General features: G+C 46.6%; 1 protein-coding gene across 1 annotated transcript; it reads left to right on the plus strand.

Annotated features, from left to right (window-relative positions):
- Positions 1 to 262: 262 nt before the first annotated feature.
- On the plus strand, positions 263 to 1,411 carry LOC129615196 (uncharacterized). Its single transcript, XM_055530295.1, has one exon. The coding sequence runs from the start codon at positions 263 to 265 to the stop codon at positions 1,409 to 1,411; it is 1,149 nt and encodes a 382-aa protein (XP_055386270.1).
- The last annotated feature ends 889 nt before the right edge of the window (positions 1,412 to 2,300 follow it).

Here is a 2,300-nt window from a genome sequence, read left to right on the forward strand (position 1 = left end):
GCGCAAGCCAATCTTCAGCAAGTCCCACGGGCATGAAGTAACAGCGTAAGCTAATCTTCAACAAGTCCCACCCCCCCCCCCCAATCCAATGGTGTTATACGACCCGTGCCTAGTGGACTAGTTGGTAGCCGGGGGGTATACTGGCTACCGCGAACGGAGTCTCTCTGATACCGGGTCGCCTCAGAGAGTAACGATGACCTTATCCTGGTAAGTCGGCTCTGGCAGGATGGACTGTTTTTCCGGACACACTCGTGGGATCAAAATGGAAGATTCGACTAAAAAAATTTTAAAAAAACAAGAGCCAATTGGCACCTCGTCAGAAGACGAGATACTAGCTTCCAGTCAGGAAGCAGGTGTATCGATTGGTGGTGATGAAACCAGTAAGGTAGCAAAACCACCAAAACAATCTACACAAAAAGCTAAAGGAACCAGCCATAGTTCCAAAAGCAGAAAATCAAAAGGACCCGCCTTCGTACTCAAGAAGAGATATTCGAAGGCCATCTTCATTTTAGGCAAGATTGCCCAAAATGAAGCAGAAGGTAAAACTTCTGAAAAAGACGCGGAGGACAAAGTCAAATACCAGAAGGTAATTGACGAGTACAATGCGTATAAGAGCACGAAGCCTCAGGAGACCACAAAAAGAGTAAGGTCTCAAGATGAAGAAAGAAATGCTCAAGAGAGCAAAAGGTCGAAGGTCGTCAAGCCAGGGACAACCAGACCTTCAACATCAAGTGGTAATCATGCACAGGGAAGAACAATGAGCGAGGTGGTCCGTGATCATCTCCAGTTTGGGGTGGTGGACAGAAGGTCTACCAACCTGAAGTTGTCCTCCGAATTATGGTGCAAGGTCGAAGCAAAATTATCGGAGATGGTAGTTGAACATCTCCTAACGACCGATGGCAACGAAGTCCTGAGCTTCGATTCATCTGAGGTAGTCAGGGGCTACAGGGTGATCAAATGCGAGGACCGGCTTTCCGGGGATTTTCTTAGTTCGTGTGTTGCTAAGATTAGCGATACATGGGATGGGTCCAAGATTGAGCTCATCCCAGCTAAGGAAATTCCTAGGAGACCCCGGGCTCGTATTTGGATCCCTAAGATGAATATTGCGGGGGACAAGTTGCTAAAGGTCCTAAAGATTGCCAATCCTGAGGTGCCGATGGATGATTGGCAAATTATCAAGAAGGAGGAACCTCAGAAAAACAGTGAGTCCTTCCTACTTCTCATTAATGAGGAGAGTCTACAGCCGTTGGACAGGAGGGACAACAGACTGCGGTTTGGCATACGGCATGCCAAGCTCAAAATATTTCGAAATGCGGACCCAGAAGGGGACGCCATAGAAGAAGCGAGCCAGCTCCTTGAACAGATGGAGGTGGCTGATAAGAGCAAGAGCGATGAGGGTAATCCAGGTTAATCTCAAGCATTCGAGATTAGCCTCGGATAACCTATTGATCTTCCTAGAAGAGGAAGACATCGACATCGCTCTAATTCAGGAGCCTTGGGTGAACGGTAACAGGATAAAGGGACTGGGCACCCAGAAATACAACCTATTCTACAGGATTGTAGATCCAGCTGAAGGTAAGATCAGAACTTGTGTCTTAACTAAAAAACATATAAAAGCCTTTCTTTGCTCTAATTTCAGTACCGCAGACATGACGGTGGTGAGGATTGAAGGAAACGGCGGGAACCTATTAATGAGCTCAGTCTACATGGCTCATGATAGGCCTGCTCCACCTCCGGAAGTTCAAAACCTAGCAGAGGTTGGCGCAGCCGAAGGAGCAAGTCTGCTTATGGGTTGCGACGCCAATGCCAGACATACCCTCTGGGGCAGCACAGAGATCAACGAACGAGGTGAGTCTTTATTTAATTTTGTCTTAGATAGTAATCTAGAGATAGCAAATAGAGGCAACACCCCTACCTTCACTTTTCCTAGCACAGACAGGTTTGCTGGCTGGGAAGATGTGATAGATATAACACTAAAAACTAACAACTGTATAATCGAGGACTGGAGGGTATCTAGCAAAAGGTCGTATTCTGACCATGCCTGGATAGTCTTCACGGTGGGATTCGAAGTTGGGAATCCCAAACCTTTTAGGAACCCTAAAAGAACAGATTGGGTTAAATTCAGAGCCATCGTGCGGGCCAAGCTCATGGTCATGCCCGATATTAACAACTATATTAAGGAAGTCGAAGAACTTGATGCGCAAATCAGTAGATTTGAGAAAGTCATGGGCGTGGCTTTCAGAGCATCCTGTCCTTTGAAATATTCAAAAAAAAAGTATCCCCCGTGGTGGAACGAAGAT

The sequence above is a fragment of the Condylostylus longicornis genome, unplaced genomic scaffold, assembly GCF_029603195.1.
Source record: "Condylostylus longicornis isolate FDR11 unplaced genomic scaffold, ASM2960319v2 ptg000135l, whole genome shotgun sequence".
Taxonomy (NCBI): Eukaryota; Metazoa; Arthropoda; class Insecta; order Diptera; family Dolichopodidae; genus Condylostylus; species Condylostylus longicornis.

Bases quoted from the DNA above. Each gene is read 5' to 3' on its own strand.
- LOC129615196 (XM_055530295.1), top strand. From the start codon at position 263: ATGGAAGATTCGACTAAAAAAATTTTAAAAAAACAAGAGCCAATTGGC.